Source organism: Silurus aristotelis (assembly GCF_946808225.1).
Source record: "Silurus aristotelis genome assembly, chromosome: 14".
In the NCBI taxonomy this organism is placed as follows: Eukaryota; Metazoa; Chordata; class Actinopteri; order Siluriformes; family Siluridae; genus Silurus; species Silurus aristotelis.
In genome coordinates, this window is record NC_139587.1 from 25,760,896 (window position 1) to 25,780,983 (window position 20,088).

The window sequence follows — 20,088 nt, forward strand, 5'->3', positions numbered from 1 at the left end:
CCCACACACACACACACACACACACACACACACACACACACACACACACACACACACACACACATACATATATACATATATATATACATATATATATATATGTATATATGTATATATATATATATATATATATATATATGTATATATATATGTGTGTGTATATATATGTGTGTGTGTGTGTGTATATATATATATACACACACACAACTTATGTAGATACCTGGAATTACTAATCATTACATCTTATATACAACTATATTTTTGTCCAGCATATAATCACGTGAAATTTTTCTGTGTGATTTACGGAACCTTTTTTTTTTTTTTTTCTTTCCAGAATGTTCACGATCCAAATCGCCCAACTGCTCAATTTTATGGACGCAAATCAATTTATTTATTTTTTAAGTGTTCGTGTATCGCTTCGATTCGAATACCGAGCATTTCTAGAGTCAGGGCCGATTTACTTATGACGTAAACAGACTTCAGGAACTCTCAACGCACAGTTTGCTCCGCTCACGCACGTTTCACCTTACTGGGCCCGGGCAGAAGCCGGCCTGAAGATTGCCGTAACGAAGTCTGGCCAAAGTTTGAGCTCCGGTGCTTTCCGTCGCGCGAAAGTAAAGCTCCCGTCGATATTCCTGCCGTTCGTAGAATGTTTGCTTTTTCATAACAGCAGCTGGGGAAACACTGCGACAGTCAGGCCCGAGCTCAAAAGGAATTACACCTGGAGCGTAGATTCGTAGGGTGCCGTTACTTTTAAAAGCGTTTTTTTTTTTTTTTTATTGAGCGATACGCAGCTACTAACAAACATTCATTCACAGCCAGAGGAAATAAAAAATGCGGGTTTTTCGACCTGAGCATTTTATATAATAATTAGGAAACCTGACCTCCAACTGTGAGGACGAGAGCGAGAGATGGAAAGTGCTTGATGTAAAATGAACATTATGGAGAAACCCGATGATGACCTCGAGGTGGTTCACCACGAGCCGCCTCCCGTTTGACCACACGTTCTCCAGACTTGCATCACATCATCGATTTGAACCATTTATTGCCACTTTATAAGGACAAAAGTATTGGGACACGACTTTTCCAGCCATCGATGTTCCTCTCGCAATCTGTTACTACAAACTTGTCTTTGGATGCAGTCGAATGAAATTTTCAACTAAGAGACCAAAACCTGTTGCACAAAGTTAGCTCAATGAAGATATGCTTTACATGGATTGGAGTTGAAGATCTCCTGCTGTAGAGTTTAAAACCTATTGAACTTCAGGTCGTCTCACCTCACCTACATCTTGACATTACTAACACCCTGATCATGTGCCGTGTCTGCTGTACAGGAATTACCAGTAATTATAGTATCACACTAGGATGACCATGTGGGTATTAGGAAAAGGTGGAAGCTCAGTGGTTAAGGTTTTTGGTTTACTGATCGGAAGCAAAGTAACACGGCTGACCCCAGTGGTGTCCCAATACTTTTGCTCATACAGCATATATCTATAAGGAAAAAACAATTGAGACATTATAGGAAGATAAGGACATTATAGGATGTTAAGGACATTTTATTTGTTCTTCACAAAAATGTGTCTTTGGCTGATGCATTAGGTAAAGCATCTTCTGGGCCCCTGAACATGGCCCTTAACCCCATTGCTGCTCAGTTGTATGAATGAGACAAGTGGATAAGGGCGTCTGCCACATGCCATAAATGTAGATTAGGATGAAGAAATATAACGTTGTGACGAATGTAAACTTTATAACGAATGCAGAATTTATTTTTTTTCCGGATCCAAACAAATCCATGTCGAGTGAAATTCCTGTAGGATAATCCACCATCGCTCTTTTCCCCTCGCTCGGGTCGCGTCCTCGTTTCAAAGGCCGTCTCACAGCTGCGATCTTCTCACAGCTCTCGCCCTCCTGCTGCTGAAGCACATCTGATCCCGAGGCCTCGACCAAGCCAACACACTCTCATCGCCCTGTTCTGCCTTACCTCCGTGCCGTACGCTTTTCCCCCTGAACCTCACGTCAAAAAAAAGAAATAATCTATCCTCCTCCTCCTGATAATCTTAATCAGGCGATTTTTTTTTTTTTTTATCTGTTTCCTCTGAGAATTAATAAATGCCACAGTTGATGTCGATGGGGGAGAATACAATGGGTGCCTTGTATTTGTAAAATAAAAATGGAATAAATTAAAGACGTGAATTGGGCCTGTCGTGTGTTAAATCCGGTTCTTGGAAAGAAAAAAAAAATGCTTTTAATAGAGCTCTGATTTTGGAAACAGTACAGCGTGAGATACCGAAAGCGCCGTGACTGGAATAGATACCGGCGAGTTGATCGGTCATGTGCTTCACATGCTTCAGCGGGATTCAATCCGAGCCTTGTGTACATGCCAAATGTCGTATGTGTGTATCGGGTTAGATAACACTGACCTCTAGTGGATTTAGGGTTTAAACAATGTAACAGAAAAGTGAAGAACTAACAAATATTTGAATAAAAACATCAAAACCAACAGGATCTGTGTATAATGGTGTAAACAATACATAAATAATTATGGACAAAAGTTTGTGGACACCCGACCCTGAGATTAGTATGGGATTGTTTTTTTAAACATACCACATTTAGTCCCAATTTGCTGTTATAATAACCTCTATAGGATGTCCACACAAAAAAAAAAAATGATCTAACACCCAAGACCCGAATCTGCTCACCAGTCAGATTCCAGAATTTATTACCGATTGTTCTTATAAAAACAGTGATCTATTGTATGGTGTTATTTTATTTTTTTTCTTCTCCTTCACAGTTCTGCAGATATACAGCGATCAGGCATAATTTTATGACCAGGTGGACATGAATGGACAGAACAGGTGAAGTGAATAACACTGATATATCCCGATATATCTCAGCATGGAGACGTCTAGACGTCTGGGTCAGAGCATCTGCATGTTCCTGGTCTGCAGTGTCTATCAAAAGTGCTCCAAGGAAGGAACAGTGGTGAACCCGGTGACAGTTTCGTGGGTGTTGAGGCTCATTGATGTACGTAGGGAGCGAAAGCTGGTCCGTGTGGTCCGATCCAACAGACGATCTCCTGTAGCTCAAACTGGGGAAGAACGTCATAATATTGATGCTCGAATGGTTAGAAGTGTTTTGGCAGAAAAAAGGGGACCAACACAATAATCAGCAGGTGGTCATAATGTTACGCCTGATTACTGTATATATAGTAAAAAAAAACACAAGGAAGCAATTAGAGATATAAATCTACACTGTATGACCTAAAGTATTGGGACACCTGACTTTTCCAGCCGTATCTGCTTCATCCTCAAACTGATACCTTAAATTTTCAAGGCACACAATCCTATAGGTTGTCTGGATCTTTGGTAGAATGAGATGGAGGCCTCCTCACCTCACTTCCATCAGTACCTGACTTTACTAACACCCTGGTATCTGAATGAAAACAAATCTCCACAAAATCTAGTAAAGGAGTACATACTCATCTTATAGTCAGGTGTCTGTAGAGTGTAGCATTTAATTATGATTTATTATTTATTATGATTATTTGTAAAGAATGGGGGTGTACAGCAACTTTTCAGGGTCATGTCATGACACGTTTATTGGTTATTCTGGTTTCTTTGAGTAAATAAATTAAATTGTATAATACTTGCGTATTGCAGGTGACTGAATGTAATTCAAATGCATTTATACGCACGTTATAAACGTTATAAATGTGTAATATTGCAGGACAAACTGATTGGATTGGTGGGCCGGTCGCTGTCTTTCCCCTTAATTGGGGTTAATGTGAGTCTCTTGGGCTCGTGGCTCTGGATGAGCTCTTTTTCATCAGGCACAGGGACTCTTGGCTGGAAAACAAAAATACGATCTCGATAGATGTACAATATATTGAATTTTTGTTAAAAAAAATATTTATATATATATATATATTCTCTTTTTTTCCAATTTTATAGAGGCCATAGATTTCTAATGGAGTTAGTAACACTGTGTGTATATTATAATAATATTTAATAATTATAATTTATTTTTTATTTTTTTAAATGGTTAGAAATTGACTATATATATATATATATATATATATATATATATAAATACAATTCTTTATTTTATATAGCGCCTTTAAAAGTTACATCTCAAAGCGCTTTCCAAGCATAGAGAAAAAATTAAATAAAAAGTTCAATATTATAATAAATAAAAGTAATAAAAAAAATTAATAAACATCACAGACTACATCATAAAAATTAATCATATAAAGGCTATCCTGAAAAAAGTACGTTTTATGAGCATATAAAAAATACAAAATAAAAGAGTTTTAATGCTTTTACTTTGTATTTCCTAAAATACACCAGGTGGTGCAATGGAGCTGTACACCACCAGATGGTGCTGCAAGACTTCCAATAGTACACGTCTATATACTGTGTGTGTGTGTGTGTGTGTGTGTGTGTGTGTGTGTGTGTGTGTGTGTACACTTACCCCAGTTGCTGACACTTCAGGCCTGCAGCACATGGGCAGTGTTCATGAGGAGCCTCGTCATCCCACATTAGCAGCTCCAGCAGCTCGTTTGGCTGCTCGTGGCAGATCTGACCCTCTACAGGCCGTGGTCTGCACACCGGATACAGCAACGCTGCACACGCACACGCGCACACACAGAGGAGTGATTTATTAAGAATATGTTCAAACTATGAAAAATCATCAAAGTTTCTGTCTATACATTTGTTTTCTCGTTTTATTTTCACTTGATTTTTCTTTCAGTCTTTATCCTATTCTTTTTTTTAGTTTTTCTATGTTTCAAACTGTCCTTCATTCCTTCCCTACTTTCCTTCCGTTCAATCTTTTGTCTTTGTTTCCTCCCGTACATCCTTTCTATTCCTTCTCTTTTTTCTCTACCTTCTTTCCTTTTTTTCCTTCACCCCTTCTTTTTTCCCCTTATTTCTCTTCCTCCTTATTTTATCCTTTCTCACATCCTTGCTTCCTCTCTTACATCCTTTCTTTTCCTTCACTTTTTCCTTTTCCATCAGTCCTTGTCTTCTATGTGGAAATTCTGCATGGAAACCCTGTGGGAGACCCCTGTGTGGGAACCCTGGATGAGACCAAAGTCTGGAAACCCTGCATGAGATTCCTATGTGGAAACCCTGAAGGAGGACCCTGTGTGGAAACAATGTAGGAGGACCCTGTGTGGAAACCCTGAAGGAGGACCCCATGTGAGACCTCTGTGTGGAAACCCTGAATGAAGACCCTGTGTGGAAACCCTGAAGGAGGACCCTGTGTGAGACCTCTGTGTGGAAACCCTGAACGAGGACCCCTGTGTGGAAACCCTGAAGGAGGACCCTGTGTGAGACCTCTGTGTGGAAACCCTGAACGAGGACCCCTGTGTGGAAACCCTGAAGGAGGACCCTGTGTGAGACCTCTGTGTGGAAACCCTGAACGAGGACCCCTGTGTGGAAACCCTGAACGAGGACCCCTGTGTGGAAACCCTGAACGAGGACCCTGTGTGGAAACTCTGAACGAGAACCCTGTGTGGAAACCCTAAAGGAGGACCCTGTGTGGAAACCCTGAACGGGGACCCCTGTGTGGAAACCCTGAACGAGGACCCCTGTGGTACCTTTGTGTACGGCGCAGCAATGCAGGTGACTGCAGTCGCTCTGGTACTGACAGATGGTCCCTGAATCTCCTCGGGTTTTGTTCTGTGTGCACACGCCCCACACACACAGCTGTTTTCCACAGCACTCCTCATCCTTCACACACTCCTGCAAACATGATGAAGGACATCATCAGAGGAACACCTGAGTGGGATAATGTCTTCACTCACCACTCTGAGATCACCATGAGCTCAGCTTAAAGAGAAATTCCTCACCATGTTCGTGGATTTACACAAGACGCATTTGGAGCTGCTGATGTTGTAGAGACAGTAACAGTTCTCCTCACAGTCTTCATCAATCAGACATTCCTGCACACACACACACACACACACACACACACACACACTATTATTGTTACCTCATATAGTACGTCTTCATGCAGGTGAAGGCGGCGGCTTTCTGAGGGGCAGAGGGCAAAATAGGCATATAAAATACTGCAGGCACCTGATTCTTTTTCTACTATATTTGACAATCCAGAGGCACATTTTCTTTCACCAAAAATCACCTAGGAGGCACTTTGTTCCATTTTCTCACATGAAAGGAACCTTATAAAGCTTATTTAAAGCTTATTTAAGCTTTTTTAAATATCCTCCATGAAAGGGGCATCCTTATTCTGTTTCACAGTTAGGAGAACCATAGAGTGCAATGTATCACATTTCCACTATATCATTTTTCAATTCACGTCGTTAAACCCAAGAGGGCACTTCATTGTATTTCCTTGCACTAAGTCTAGAGCAGTGGTCCACAACCTTTTTTTGCACCACGGACTGGATTAATGTCGGACAATTAATGTTGCCCCTTTAAGAAGGTAGCGGATGGACGTAAGACATGTGACCGAGGCATCATGACATGCATCAAGAGTGAGTCATAGACAGATGTGGTGGAGAGAATTCGGTCATTTTCCAAAACAAAACCAGAATCAGATAAGAAATAAAACGGAAATAATGTAAGGTATGTATTCTTTCTGTGCGGCCCCGTACCAATTGACCCGGGGGTTGGGGACCACTGGTGTAAAAGACTCTAGAGGGAACTCTAGAGGACACTTAATTTTGTTTTCCTGCTCTTGGGAAGCACTAGAGGGCAGTTTATTGTGTTTTATTGCATGTAAAGGAAACCTAGAGGGCAGTTCATTGTTTCTCCTTGCACTTGGGGAATCCTAGACTCTAGAGGACACCTTATTTTGCACTTGGAGAACCCCAGAGGGCACATCTTTGTGTTTCCTTGCATGTAATGGAACCATAGAGGGTACCTCATTTTGTTTCCTTGCATGGAAAAGAATCCTAGAGGGCATTTCATTATGTTTCCTTGACTTTGTAAGAGGGAAAGTTAATAAGACCAGAGAGACAGAATTTTTGGCACTTGAAGGGAAAGACATTAAGGAGGAGTAAATAATAGGCTCTCTTTTTTTTTTTTGTTGTTGTTGGTTCCATGAAGATGTGTGTGTGTGTGTGTGTGTGTGTGAGAGAGAGAGAGAGAGAGAGAGAGAGAGAGAGAGAGAGAGAGAAATATAACACTATTTTCCTAGGTTATTCTCCTAAATACAGTAAAATATAATGATAATCTCATGTTAAAGTGCCTAGGAAACATTCAGTAAAAAAAAAAAAATGCTGAAGTGTGTGTGTGTGTGTGTGTGTGTGTGTGTGTGTGTCTGTATGTGTTTTTACTCGTGCGTGTGTGACTGTGTATACACTCCCAGACCAGGAAATTCCAAAAGATTAATTCTCCACCCGAAAAAAAAAAAAAAAAAAGGAACAGCGCTACTACTCTACTTCTGTTGAAGGAAAAACAATCCATTTTTACAACTTCAACACTTTATATAAACCTCGTGCCATCAAGCTGATAGAATTATATCATAAATGTGTCAGTGATGTCATTTCCTGTCAGATTATATCACCCAATATACATGTCATAATATCTGTTATAAGCCAGCTGAATGGATTTGAGTTTATTGGGGTTATAAATAAATTTGGTCCCCATTTGCTCTTTGAATGAGCTTCATTCTTCTGGGAAGATGATCCACTAGAATTTGAGGGGATTTTCGTGATTATTTTAATACATTTTAGGAAAGGTTTTGATGTAGGTGAGGAGGCCTGGGGTGCAGCTCTATAGATCTTCACGCCAAACCATGTAAAAGCGTATCTTGATGGAGCCGGCTTTGTGCACAGGAGCATTGTCATGCTGGAACAGGTTTGAGTCTCCTAGTTCAAGTGAAGGGAAACCTCAATTCCACCGCATCCAATGCAATCATGTGCCTGTGGTAACAATTTTGGAGAAGAACCAAATATAGCTGCAGAATTGTCAGGTGTCCCAATACTTTTGTCAATGTAGCTTAACAAATTCAGAGTTTTCCCTTTTAGCCCCCTGATATTAGGGGTATAAATAACTTGAGTACAATAAGACATTTAAAGACTTTTCTTATTCGTTTAAATACACTTACTTGCTTTCTTTTAGATTTTTGCTTTTTTTTTTACTTTAGCTTGTATTTGTATAGTTTTGAAAACATCTGTACTTTCACTGTACGTATAATTGCTCAGTTTTTAAAAGCGATGCATTATGGGGAAACCCCGACATCATGGCCAACGAGGCTGCGCAGCTGTGAACACTTAGAAGCTGTGATTATCATGATGTCTTTGAAAGAATTCATTCATTTGGTTGGAGTTTTTGTTTTAGGTGGTTCACGGTTCCAGCAAGAACGTAAAGCAAACCATTTGGGGTTTGTATCTTTGAGCTCGTGTCTCAAATTTTTTTTACTGCTTTTAACAATTGTCCCAAATCATCATATATTTGTTCCTAATCTTTTGGTCCAGTGGTGACTGTGGAAAGGAAAAGCTCCCTGAGATGGTATGAAGAAGGAACCTTGAGAGGAACCAAACTCAAACGAAAAAGGTGACACCGAATGTTTAATGATAAAGACTCCAGTGTAAAACTGTACATGGCAGTTGCAGCCCCAAGCCATTGTGTCCTATGGATCTTTAGGCTGAACCTTGGATCTTTTGGTTTCCAATCGAAGAGAACTCCATCCAGTATGACTCAGGCAGATCTGGAAAGATTAAATCCTTAAATCTAAGGAACGTGCCTCCATGTTATGCAGCGAATCCTGTGTCTTGTTTATGCAGTGCTGTGGAGCATTTCAATTCCAGTGCTTCATTAGCTGGAGGTTTCATGTAAGTAGGAAGCAGTCAGAGGAAAGATCTGCTCTGCTCTTGTTACCTCATCAAACACTCGAGATCAAAGCTCTGCTGGAGAGCACAGACCAGCGTGGGAGACTTTTAGAAAGCTGGAAAAATTTTCCTGCATGTCACTACCATGAACACAGCTATTCAGCCGTAGCAACACACACGTACACCAGATGGACAAATATTTGAAGACACCTGACCATAAGATCTCATCCCATTCCACATTTAGTCACAATTTTCTCTTCTGGGAAGATGTTCCACTAGATTTTGTGGAGATTTATGTTCATTCAGATATAAGGGTGTCAGGTAGTGATTTAGGTGAGGAGGTCTGGAGGTGCAGTCAGCGTTCACATTTATTCCAAAGGTCTTCAGTTGGTTCAGTTCCACTCCAACTTATATTGTATCTTCATGGAGATGGCTTTGTGCATGCTGGAATCCAGATCTTAAGATCAGGTTTGAATCTTCTGGTCCTTTAGAAGTTTTTATCAGATTTTCTCCTCAACTCTGAGCACAATTGTAAACGTACACATCAAACCAATCAGATTGCCATCACTTCCAATTATCATCGAGCACCCCCAGAGAATATACAGTAGCCAGCTGTTTTCCCGAACGCCGCCATTTCCTCGAAACCACTTAACAACGGGTCGCTACTTAGCGCTATGCTAAAGCTGAGATCCAGTGGCAGGATTTTTTTGTGCCACGCGTCATCCCTTCACCACACATTCCTTCCAGTCTGCCTAATCACAGTATAGTTCAGCTCAAGTGCCAGCGATTGACCACACCACCACTGCTAATGGCAAACTAGCGACCAGGGTGTAGAGGTAAACTCCTGCTAACGTTCTCTCTCCGGCTCCAGACAGCGTCATTGCTAATAACACAGAGACACATGGAGTGGTTTAAATTCATATCATTTCTAATTAGTTTTGTTGAAAGGTTGACTTCATCTTGTGTGCACGTGGGTGGGTGTAAATACAGGCAGTGGCTAGTAAGCTATTAAAGCGTCTGGAGTCTACAGTTACAGCAGTAAAACTATTTTCCAGTCTGTCCTGAGGGTTAAAAAAATCTCGAGTTTACAAGCAAAAAAATTAATAAAAAACAGCAAAACCTGGGGAAATGTTGAATCAGGGGCCGTGTGAGTCATGTAGCACTTTGTTATTGTGCAAGTCGTGACAGGAAAGTGGTTAGAGCGTCGAACATGTGCCATCTGCTTTATCCGCTGATTACTTCATCGAACTCCGTCTGGAAATGGAAATGAAGCACTCCGAGACACAATTTGAAAATAAATAAAGGACGATGATACGCACCATCGGTAAATGTCTAATAAGCTCCACTCTTCTGGGAAGATGTTCCACTAGATTTCAAATCCTATTACAGATTCTACAATCCTACAGAGTACGGCATGTAGTGAAATGCATTATTACGCCAGTCCAACGTGTTAATAGAAATACTATAAAATAGAGTATAGAAGTATAAAAAGTATATTGTAAAGTATAAAAAATAAGGATAAAATACAAATTTGATATATAAGAATAAGGCAGGGAGGGGTGAGTATGTATAATGAGATAGATTTGATGGAGATTTCAGCTCATTCAGCCACAAGAAGGTCTAAAGTGCAATCATTGTTCACGTTCATCCCAAAGATGTTCAATAGGGTTTATAGACCTATAGCAGGAGATCTTCCACTCCAAAAATCCACCACGTCCAAAGACGTCATATACAATCGGGTGCCTCCAACTTTGTGGTACCAATTTGGATAAGATCCACATATGGCTGGAGAAGGCAGGTGTCCCAATACTTTTGTACTTTTGTGTATTATGTGGGTGGGTGTCATTAATAATGACATTGTTTGTATAAATAAACTTGTTTTATAGCCTGGAAGACAAACATTTAAATTATTGTTAATATAAGGTTGTGTGTGTGTGTGTGTGTGTGTGTGTGTGTGTGTGTGTGTGTGTGTGTGTGTGTGTGTGCTCACATGGTCCACTTCGTTCCAACGGCTCTCCTGAATGAGCGGTGTGAAAGAAAATGTATCTCCTGACGAACTTTCAGAGTCCTACAGAAGAACCAACATCAAAATCATCTCAATCATTTCAAATTTCAAGTTTTCAAATCTCTCAAACCAATCTATAGTTGAGGGTTTTGACACGTGTGTGTGTGTGTGTGTGTGTGTGTGTGTGTGTGTGTGTGTGTGTGTGTGTTTGGGGGGGTTTCATCAAATTCCACTACTCGAAATGACTCATAGTTTGTAACCTAAAATTAGAGACTCCTTCGTAAATGTTAATTAAATGCTCACAGAAAGTTTCACCCTATCGACAGTTTGATCAATTCAGTTCCATTCAAATCAACATTTTATTTGTATACATTTGTAAACATTTATATTTAGTGATTTCTTTCTGTCAGTTCTGTGTGTGAGGGAGTGAAACCCACCATGTCTCTGGTCCCATCAGGAGATGAATGTCGAAAAGGCAGACGTTGTCCATAAAAAGATCTGGATGTCTCATTCGCCATCTAAATATCATGGATATAATAAATATTTTTATTATAATAAATATTTAGAACGATTCGAGGAAATGCTAAAAAGCAACAAAAAAAAAAAAAAAAAAACGGTAAAAAACTAAATTATTACGTCATAGAGTAAAAAAAGAAAAGCATTTAATCGCCATCAGCGATCTTTGACAAGACTTGCTCCTCCCTGAAAGTCACTTCACACGCTTTTTTTTTTTCTAGGTGTGGGCGGAGCTAATTTACAATTGTAAATTGTAGCCAGAAAATTGTAACCAGAAGCCTGAAATACGAAACAAATTTCGATCTATTGTATGGAAAAACTACAGCAAGTTTTTCATTTTTTTTATTTTTTTTTATTCATGGTGTCAATGTAGATCTCTTAGGATTTTCAAATACCTTTAAAATGTTACCAATACACAAATAATTTACATTTTTGTGGTACAGTATGTTTGATTATGTGAAATTTACTTAGCATTTTCATCCATTCTTAAAAAAAGCATTTTAATGTGATTTTAACTCCTAAATCTCTCAAGACAGATTTTTATGCCTCTCATATATTCATAATCTGAAGCTCCAGAACCTCAGGTTCTTCCACCTCAGGAGTTGTGAATGAACGAGAACTTGCTTTGTCCTGGCTGGAGAGAGATTGAAAGTGTCCTACCTGATGCACAGCCTCTTCAAGTTTCTGCTGCGTGTCTTCCATCAGCTTTTCCACCTCTCTGAACATTTCATTTAAAGATAATTGTCCCAGAGCCTCATGTTTCCCCGGGGTCTCGTTGAGGTCTGAGGGTCTCCTCTGATCTGCCCTGACGAGGCTAATCCAGAGAGACATGAGGGTCATGAGCAGCATGGTGGTGTGTGCTGTAGTTGAGAGTCTCTTCCAGTATGACCTCAGAGAGCAGACTAAAGGGAAACTGACGAAAGGGGTGGAAAAAAAAAAAAAAAGAAAGAACTTTCTTGGCTTTCTAAATGCCTCTGTTATTAAAGTGACAGAGCAGCATTCTTGGTTTTCTTCAAAGCATCACCTCAGTGTTTGAGCTGGAGATATATAATACTTATATCACCTCAGTATACTGATTTTATAGTGTACTGTATAATTCAATTCAATTCATTTTCATCAGCTTTACACTGATAATGTGCTGATAAATAATGAATAAGATGTTTTTTATAAGTGTAAGTTTGTCCCTAATGAGCGAGCCAGTGGCGACTGTGGCAAGGAAAAACTCCCCGAGATGGCATAAGGAAGAAACCTTAAGAGGAACCGGACTCAAGAGGGAACCTCATCCTCATCTGGGTTGCACCGAATGTCCATTTATTGCAGATAAACGATGTTGTGGTGCAGTGATGGTGATCAGAAGCAAACTGTATTCCTGAATCAATGTAGCAGATGTTGACATTAACTACAGTCCAAATCCATCCTCAAAGCGCCCGTTCTTACTCTGGAATTTCATGGAACCACCAAAGGCGTTGATGAGAAACCGTCCCCAGCTGCACAGAGTGGCCTCCAAACGAAGAGAACACCATCCAGAGGCACCCTAACCCTAACCCTAACCCTAACCCTGGACAAAGTGGGAAGAACCGTGGAGGGAAGAGGGGCAGGACCAGTGGTCACTGGAACCTCAGGAGCATGTTTAACAAGAGAGAGAGCGAGAGAGAGAGAGAGAGAGAGAGAGAGAGAGAGAGAATCGAGTTCTCACTTTGTACAATTTGTTTTCTAAATGGACAATGTTGGAGGACATTTTTGTTTACTACATCATTCCATATGAGATATTTCACATAATTATTTCACATACTTTTTCGAGGGATTTTGAAAAAGTGGTTTTGTTCCCCCACTAGTGGATCTTGGCGATAATCTGGTTTGAACTCCTGACCTTCCATTCAGGAACCCAGACCTTTAACCACTAAACTACCAGCTTCCCTTTTTTATAATAAAATAACCTTTTACCGAAATGTTCTTCAGCCTTCAGGGAACCAAAAAAAACTTATTTTATGGCATCTTTATTTAAAATAATCTACAGGATGGTTTTGAGGTTTCACTGGCTTTAGCTGGCTAATAAAACTTTGTGCTGTATACTATAAAAGTAGGAAAAAATAATAATGTCCAGCCTTCGATTTTATTTATTTTTTTAATTAGAATAATTAATTAATAATTAATTAACCAGTACCAGTAATCCTGTCTTTTTCTTCTTTCTAAATCTGCCTGATTCGTCCTGCTTTCTACTCCTGGATGGAGTTCTTTACAATTGGAGGCCCATGAAGATGCTGTGGAAGATCTACAGGAACAGCGTGGAGTTTGCTGTGGGAGGGTAAAACTCAGAAACCATGAAAATGGATTTGGACTGTAATTAATATAAACAGTTTGGTACAATGTTTTCGGGCTATAAATGCCATAACATTTTCCACTAGTAAACACTTATTTATTGATTTAAAGGTTTCCACTGAACACATGAAATCATAAATGACCAATATACTTTTTGTCCTGTAGATGGCAGCAGTTCTCCATAAATTCTTATTTATTATTATTTCATGCCACATTAACACCCAGAGACAAAGTCCAGATGCTGTTTAGTGTTTCTGAAATAGTTCACTTATTCAACTCAAGTCATAATAATTCAATTAAATACTTATACAAGCAGTAGGAATACAGGCTATCAAATACCCCTATTTTTTTTTTTTTTAATAGAAATAGCTTTTCTATTTAAGTGAAGGCATGAATATAATACTATTATATCTTTTTGGTAACATACAAGTTTGATTGTCATTGCATTCCAAATCTTTAGAGTTTTAACCAGAATTTATTTGTATTTTAATTTACAATTTTTTTGACAAAATGGTATTTAGTTAATGAAGGACCTGACAATAGGCCCAATTAAAGAAATTGGGCTCATATCTAAAACAATTTATATAATTACATACATATCCAAAAATTTTTTTTACACATTTCTACTTCATACAATTTCTTTTTTGGTCCACATACTACATAATAGATACACTAATACAATTTCTAAGCAAAGATCATTTTTTTTATACCATTTGGATAACTTTAATACATTTATATATGACAAAAGACTATAGTAAAAAAAAAAAAATTAAGATATAATTCTAATGAATGAAAATACACTTGTGCATTAGTGTTAATTGTTAGGAGGGATTTTTACTCTATGTTGTGGCATGTTCGTGGTGACAAGGTGACATGCCTGTGAAAACTGATGCCCTTCTTTAGCAGCTGCTATGTGGCAAATGCACTCAAATATCAGCCCCTTGCTTGGGTGTGCTTGGGTGCAATGGAGGATGAGGTTTTGCCTTAATTTTTTCTTAATAGCGTTATAATTTATAGAATTTATTATTTAAAAAAGATATATATATATATATATATTTTATAATTTTTCATTTTAATTGTTAATAATATAATAATAAAATAATATAATATATATAATATTAAAATGAAAAATATATATATATTATATATTATACATATTTTTATTATTAGTGCTGTTTTTTGTTTTGTTTACTACAAAAGAAAGCTTTCGGAAGTCGATTTGAACTCGTCCTCGCTTCTGATTGGACGATGCTACTCCAAAGCCCCGCCTCCTGGTATAAAAAGCGTGGACGCGCTCAGTCTGTGTTGGAGAAGCGCTCAGAGCAGTTGGAGGGGAAACAAGAGCACATAAATAACCCACGGTTTCTTTATGTTAAGTTAATTTTAAAGACTTTCCCCACTTTTGAGAAGGTTTTGAGGGTTATATGTGAAGTTCAGAGGATAGACTCTGCGTTGGGAAGAAGCTGGAGGTCCTATGAAGCCGGTGAGTGTTTGACATGAGGCTTTTCTGTGGGTCAGTGTTACACTGTTACTCGTTACATGTACTTCTGCATGAGCAGAGTGTTACTTTTATATGATTTTATTCTTAAAACAGAGGCTTATATTTATAAAAGAGTTGATTAAAGTGAAGATATCAGGTGTCTGGTCAGGATGAAGTATCAAGTGCACTGGTAACCTGAATATTTCAACACATGGAAAATATGGAGGCATTAAATGTGTTCACAATTATGATCAAACTTATTTTATTGTATTATTTTTGAGAGATTATTTGGTTAGGAAATTATTTATTTATTATTATTTATTTGAAAGGTTTTCCAGCATGTTTATGTTCTTTACCATTTCTAGGCTGGTTTGACTTGATATGAACTTCGTGTGTGTGTGTGTGTGTGTGTGTGTGTGTGTGTGTGTATAATTTGTGTGTGTATAATTTGATAGATAGTAAAAGTCTTCCACTAATGAATGAGTTCCGTTCTGAAAGCACATTCGTAAGTCAGTTTATTCGTCCTTTTACACAAAAATACAATATAATGCATTAAAAATAGCTGTAAATTGAATTTTAACTCTTACAGTACATTTAAATGGTCGTCCAATAGAACATCTGGCATCCAGAAGCTGGTAATTGAGTGAACAGACAAGAGGGGAGAAGGTTTTTTCCCCCAGTCATAAATTAGACACACCTTCTAATTCAATGTGTTTTGTTTTTTAAAATGTTATTATTATTTTCAATATTGTATATTAATAGTAAAGTCGAAACTATGAAAGAACATTGGGAGGGGAATAACATGTATTTGTATTTCTTCACCTTTTTCCATTGATGACCGCTTCACGTAAGGTAGTCACCTGGGACTCATAACAATCCGTCTTACCTTGATTACGATCGGGTGACTGTGGAGACCAGGGGCGTCTAAATGAGTGCTGCACCCAGAGGTGTGTTTGGGGGTCGTTGTTCTGTCGGAAAACAAACGATGGCAAAGTGCAAACCGGATGGGATGGCATGAGGCTGCTTTGCCTCCGTTTATGTTGTGATTTTACCAACACAAAGCAACAAAATATTCATCCATAACTATTAGGAAAGTGACCGTGGTGAGAAGAAACTATATAAGGCAAGAAACCTTGAGAGGCCACGGACTCCAAAGGGGGGCAGGTCCTCATCTGGGGGCCACTGGATAGTGTGCTATATAAATAATTCACTTCTTAGTTCACAATAACTGCGCACTAGGTGGTAAAAATTGCACTTGTGTAACCAGGAAATGTTTTAGCGTATTAAGTCTTCACATTCACTGATTGAGACTTGAGTGCGTTGTTTGTGGCTTTATTTGTTTTTGTCGCTTCTGCCAAATGGGTTTATTTGTGTTAATTGGCGTTATAGACGGTGGCTTCGTGGTTAGCACGTTTGTCTCGCACGTTTACCCCGCAGGTGTTGTGTTTGCATGTTCTCCTCATGCTGTGAGGGTTTCCTCCAGGTGTTCGTTTCCTCCCAAAGTCTTCATGTATAATGGATAGGAGATATGGGTGTGTACACGATTGGCCCAATTCCCTGGTATAGGATCCAGGCTCCCCTATGACCCTGTTCATTGTAAGTGGTTTTTAAAATGTGAGTTCACACCTCATGTCCACATTGAGGACTGATCTGTTTGTTGGTGAGCTCTTAATTGGCAATCAAGTCCTGGCTTGTTTTATATATCGAAAGCACTGCCATGTCTTTTCATCCGTTTTTAGAGGTTTTGGTTGAATGTTTCTGGCTATGCAAATGAACAAAAGGACACACACTGTCTTTCGTCCAGTTTTTGCATAACTTGGCGATTCGCAGAGGTCTGAGCGAACGCTTTACGTATGCCCTCTTTAGTCTGTTCCTAACCGTATTCTTGTACGAAACAAAGCTACCAGTCAGAGAGCATTTTAAAGATTTTAGTTCATACCTGTATAGGACTTGATACATTGCAAGGAGTCAGTTCAGGATCCATTTATTCCCCTTTCCCTGTTCTAATAATTGCCACTCTTCTGGGAACACTCCAGTTCCAAATTAATCCGAAGTTTAGTAGGGTTAAGGAGGTCAGAGCTCTGTGCAGGACCCTCAAGATCTTATTACCGACCATGACAACATCAACAACCATGTCTTCAGAGAGCTTGCTTGGTCCACAGGGCAACGTTATGCTGGAAGAGCGTTCTGTACAATTATGCACAGTTCAGGGAAGAACCTCATAATCAGGAACCTTTGTTTAGATAAAAAGAATTACCTTTAGCCTAAAATCCGATGTTGCAGCCCTGGTCCAAGGTGCCGCTTCCACTCAGCATCTCCAGCGACACCTCGCTTTGAACGTACACTCGGCAGGCGCATTTCTTGGTTTTGCATATGAACTTTCCCATACCCCCTCCTTCCTTCATGCCAAGCAGCAGCAGTTTCCAGGAGAGTCACTCCGACTTATAAGGGCCGTGCAGCATATCAGCAACCGGCATGACAAAAATACCCCGGCACACCGGCCTCGCGGTCAAGTCCAGCGAAGTGCCGTGTTTCAGGACAGGCGCGAGGAGAGCTCTGCTATAACGCACCGAGGGACAGACTTGGCTTTGCGCTAAATGTCATAATTAGCGCTAATCATCAGCAGAACGCAATAAAGCTCTGAGCCTCCCACAGGAACTTCTGCTTTAGCTCAGTCGTTTGTCTGTCTGAATGGCTCTTTGATAGAACGGTTCTCTCATCACGATTCTGATTGGTCAGGAGGTGTTGATTGTTTTTCTGTTAGTAAAGTTCAGATGCTTTCTTTAATGCATTTATTTATAGTAAAGGTTTTGTATATCGAGGGAATTGTATGGTGGTCAAGATCAGAGATCAAGCGGTTATAAGGTTGTAAAAAAAAAATGTATATAGCCTGTAAGGCCGTCCCTTAATAGGTTATCCCTGATGAGTGAGAAAGTGGAGTCAGGGGCAAGAAAAAACTCCCTGAGATGGCATGAGCATGAAACCAGACTCAAAATGGAACCCATCCTGATCACCGAATGTCCATTCATTGCAGTTCCATTGTTGAGTTGCGCAATAAATGCAGAACTGTTCGTGCACACTGTGGTCGTGAGCCATTGTAGCAGACCGGCGATATTACAGACCCAAATCAATCTTCAGTGTCTTCAAACTCCGTCCAGATGGAGGGCATCGGGATGAAGGCGGATCCGAAGACTGGCCTCAACGCTAAAGGCTCTGGGTAACTGATCAAAATGTTGGAAGTTCAATCCCAGTGTTGCCAATTGCCACTGTTGGGTCTTTGAGCAAAGACTTTAATCGTGGCTCTGACCCCAGCATCCTAACAAGCTATGATACGAGAAAACACCCGAATATAGGCTGTTTGAGGACAGGCCGTAGTCCCCATGCTCTCTGTCTGCTGACTGTCCGTCTGTCTGGCGTATGTGGTGTCGCCCCCTTGTGCAGCTTTATTTCGCCTTCCTGTTCAGTCCTTCTGTGCACATCACCGTTGCAGAGCCGCTAACAGTATCCTCCAACACGCTCAGACGTCCCTAAAGGTGCGCAGACGGGGACCGCTTTGAGCATCTGTTGTAGAGTGGTGTGTGGGTCACAAAATATTCATGCTCGTTCATCTCATCATGCTATCGCCGGAGTCAGGCTACTTTTCCGTAGCCCATTCTGTACATGTTGGTTCTTCCCCAAACTGTTCTCACAAACTTAAAAGGCACACAATTGTATCAGTTGTGTTTGATGCTGGGCCATATAAAAATTTTGCTTCACATGAACTAGGAGACCCACAACCCGTTTCAGGTTGCACAAAACCAGCTCTATGAAGAAGTGATTACAGCAGGAGATCTTCCTCTCCAAGACATCAACCCTATCGGAGACCTTTGAGATGAATGTGAATCACATGAGTAACCTGACTTTCCCAACACCTTTGTTGGGTGAATGAGCACCAATATCCATAAACAAATTCCTGAATCTAGTGAGGAGTTTATTATGAGAGCAAATGGAGAATAAATGTGGAATGGGACGTTCGAAGAGAAGCACATAACCAACCTGGTCAGGTGTCCACAAACTTTTGCAACAGCAGCCTGTACACCATGGTGGCTTAAATAATTCAGTATTTTCTCTCCTGTGTATTCAGCGCTGGTCTCCAGCTGTCATGAGGTGTAACGTGATCTTTTTGCACACGTGTGTGCGCTTTGGCTTCTACAAACACGGATAAGCATCTTTTCGAGATCGAATCAGGAACCCTGCAGTACCGAATTCTTTTCTTTCTTTTTTTTCCCTGGGGTTTTCAGAGACTTTTTGTTTTTGTATTTCAGGAGTGGACAATGCTTATGTATTATATGTACATTTCGCTGTATGTACCGTGTGTCAGTGAGTTCACGTACTGGAAGGAAGAACGGGACTGAGACTGCACAGTTCACCACGACTCTAATCCACGTTTAACCCTGAGGGTTCCCAGAGCCGAATTATCAGGATCGCATTCAAACAGTCTTGGCATACCGGAAAAGCCTAAATCCAAAGTAAACACAAGTTGCATTTCCAGCGTCACCGCCCAGCTGTTTGACCTGCGCAGCCGGTGCACGTGATTTAGCGTCGCACATGCCTCGACTTCCTGTAGGGCGGGAAAATTGCAAACGCAAGCAAGCAGGAAGTAAAACCAGGATCCCATTCATCATCCATCATTTTTGCAGATTTCTCAGTAGGTCATAAATGTTGTGAAGCACAACGATTTCCTGAGAGAAAGTGACCCTTTTTAAACGTCCAAATATTCAATGAAATTTACACAGTAATCTTTTTAATTACCAGGGAAGTTTTTCTCGCTTTAATTCTGTTTGCTTTAAAAAAAAAAAAAAAAAAAAGAAAAGGTGTCCTAACCTCCTGTAACCTGGCGGCCGGCAATGCGATCACACCCTCCTGGAAACTGAAATATGAAACTCTGCTATTCTGAGCCGAGGGAACATCTGAAAGCTCCTGGATAAGACG

The 20,088-nt window shown here is 39.9% G+C and overlaps 2 protein-coding genes and 1 long non-coding RNA gene across 19 annotated transcripts in view; 1 reads left to right on the forward strand and 2 right to left on the reverse strand.

Annotated features, from left to right (window-relative positions):
* Nucleotides 1–807: 807 nt before the first annotated feature.
* On the reverse strand, nt 808–12,234 carry dkk3b (dickkopf WNT signaling pathway inhibitor 3b). 2 transcript variants are annotated; one of them, XR_014536721.1, is made up of 8 exons: nt 11,979–12,234; nt 11,240–11,320; nt 10,788–10,865; nt 5,852–5,944; nt 5,600–5,744; nt 4,471–4,621; nt 3,392–3,845; nt 808–1,277 (listed from the first exon to the last, which is right to left on the reverse strand). XR_014536721.1 is itself a non-coding variant. In XM_083561152.1 (7 exons), exons 1-7 carry the CDS (start codon nt 12,165–12,167, stop codon nt 3,779–3,781), a joined length of 804 nt encoding a protein of 267 aa, XP_083417278.1. In that variant the 5' UTR covers nt 12,168–12,234; the 3' UTR covers nt 808–3,778. The 2 variants fall into 2 exon arrangements, 1 of the variants encoding a protein (XP_083417278.1); XM_083561152.1 differs by having other exon boundaries at nt 808–3,845.
* LOC310737020 overlaps nt 808–20,088 on the reverse strand; it is a 65,841-nt gene continuing 46,560 nt past the window's right edge. Inside the window, exon 2 of the long non-coding RNA XR_014536725.1 lies at nt 808–1,282. This is a non-coding gene — a long non-coding RNA (uncharacterized lncRNA). The remainder of the gene's footprint in view (nt 1,283–20,088) is intronic.
* Nucleotides 14,923–20,088, forward strand: part of mical2b (microtubule associated monooxygenase, calponin and LIM domain containing 2b) — a 69,822-nt gene continuing 64,656 nt past the window's right edge. For 15 of the 16 annotated variants that reach the window (XR_014536708.1, XM_083560943.1, XM_083560952.1 and 12 more), the window contains exon 1: nt 14,936–15,120. The gene's annotated coding sequence lies outside the window, so the exon portion shown is untranslated. Of the gene's footprint in view, nt 15,121–20,088 lie in introns of all 16 variants that reach the window. The other variant, XM_083560956.1, reaches the window with a different exon arrangement.

Bases quoted from the DNA above. Each gene is read 5' to 3' on its own strand.
- dkk3b (XM_083561152.1), bottom strand. From the start codon at position 12,167: ATGCTGCTCATGACCCTCATGTCTCTCTGGATTAGCCTCGTCAGGGCA. The intron at 5,945-10,787 runs GTGAGCACACAC...GTGTGTGTGCAG, and splicing joins GTTGGAACGAAGTGGACCAT to GAATGTCTGATTGATGAAGA. The intron at 3,846-4,470 runs GTAAGTGTACAC...TTTGTTTTCCAG, and splicing joins CTGAAGTGTCAGCAACTGGG to CCAAGAGTCCCTGTGCCTGA.